Source organism: Acyrthosiphon pisum, unplaced genomic scaffold (genome assembly GCF_005508785.2).
Source record: "Acyrthosiphon pisum isolate AL4f unplaced genomic scaffold, pea_aphid_22Mar2018_4r6ur Scaffold_20721;HRSCAF=21931, whole genome shotgun sequence".
Lineage (NCBI taxonomy): Eukaryota > Metazoa > Arthropoda > Insecta > Hemiptera > Aphididae > Acyrthosiphon > Acyrthosiphon pisum.
Genome location: NW_021770111.1, coordinates 4029 through 5604, shown reverse-complemented (window position 1 = coordinate 5604; position 1576 = coordinate 4029). Strand labels below are relative to the sequence as shown.

General features: G+C 39.7%; 1 protein-coding gene across 1 annotated transcript; it reads right to left on the bottom strand.

Moving 5' to 3' along the window:
• Positions 1-668: 668 nt before the first annotated feature.
• LOC103309335 lies at positions 669-1091 on the bottom strand. Its single transcript, XM_008184529.1, has one exon. The coding sequence runs from the start codon at positions 1089-1091 to the stop codon at positions 669-671; it is 423 nt and encodes a 140-aa protein (XP_008182751.1).
• Positions 1092-1576: the final 485 nt, after the last annotated feature.

Below are 1576 nucleotides of genomic sequence, written 5' to 3'. Positions count from 1 at the left end.
CTTATAATCGTTCATTCACCAACACCTCACAGAAAATACGAATGATAATATCTTTCATTCATAATAAATAAGGAATTTTACGATCAGTTTTGTAAAAAAATGTATGAAAGTTGACGAACTATAATATTAAATGCAAGACCTCTATTTATTCAAATTAGTGTTTAAACTCTATACTATATAAGGACTTGTATATATTATAATTTATAAGTTATAACACATTCCTAATTTATAGTAATAATTTTGTAATAATATAGAGAACAAACTGCAAATAACTCGTCATAATCAATGTGCCGTCTCAAAATGTGTACGACGGGTGACGTCACGGTCACGATAGACGCTGCGGGGAGTCTAAAATGTTTACATGATAATGAGGCAACCTCTATTATCTATAAACCTTGGCTTTTCCGTACCGTCACTATCTTGCCCCTCTTGATCGGATTATCTGTCTCACTGTCATCTCCCTAGTCCAAAGCGAAGCGCTTCAGGGCACTAATGTGTGCTGTAGTAGCATATAATTGTTTTCCCTCAAGGTGTAAGTCTGCAATCTTATAGGTGTCACCGGCACATACAGCAGTCACAATCATGGGTCCTCGATACTTGGCCTGCAACTTTGTTGAGGTACCGATGGACACCCGGGGACGTCGTAGATAGACAATGTCCCCTATACTTTAGATTTGGTTTTTTCGGTGTTGATCATGCCAAGCCTTCCACTGGGCCTGCTTTTCTGCTATGTTTTGGCGTATCTGTTGCTGAATTTCTGCCGGTTGTTGGTATGCGGGGGTTAATGTAGTGAGTGTGTCCAGTAGGCCATCTCGAATCACTGCATCAAATCCATATAATGCATAAAAGGGCCTAACTCCAATAGTCTGGTTTATTGAAGTGTTCAGCACCAACTCTAGTTCAGCCAGCTGTTTATCCCAGGTTGCTTCGGTTTTAATTCTAGTCGATATTGCTGCTAGCATAGTGGAGTTAGCTCGCTCTACTTGCCCGTTGGCACGTGGGTGTCGTACAGCTACTGGGTGGTGCTGGATCCCGTACGGGTGTGAAGTTGGCCCCCCCACATTCTCCAATTTACTCCAAACCTCCGCCATTATTTTGAAAATAATTTGAAAATATTTGAAAACCATGTTTCAGAATTTGAAAACTATTATTTTCACCACAAGAAGCTTTTTTGAGTTGGGGGGGCCAAGTTCACGCAGCCCCCCCATGTTGTACGATCGACTCCAAACCTCCACCAATATTTTGAAAATAATTTGAAAACATTTGAAAACCAGCTTTTAGAATTTGACCTAACCTTCAGTTGATTTACAACTACAGTGGACTGTACTGTCTTAGACGCATACAGCTTAACAAATTTAGTTAGATTGTCAACCAATACCAGAATGTACGCATTTCCTTTGGTACTCTTCGGGAATGGTCCTAGATGATCAATATTTATTGTCTCGAACGGACGGTTACCTGGACTGATTGGGTGCAGCATACCAGCTTGCTTCCCTCGTGACTTTTTGTATAGGGCACACTTTTTTTTTTTTTAAATGTCGTTTATTTGTGAAAATTTACAATCTATACAAAAATG

What these genes read in the sequence shown, in the direction of transcription:
- LOC103309335 (XM_008184529.1), bottom strand. Translation starts at nt 1,091, where the DNA reads ATGGCGGAGGTTTGGAGTAAATTGGAGAATGTGGGGGGGCCAACTTCA.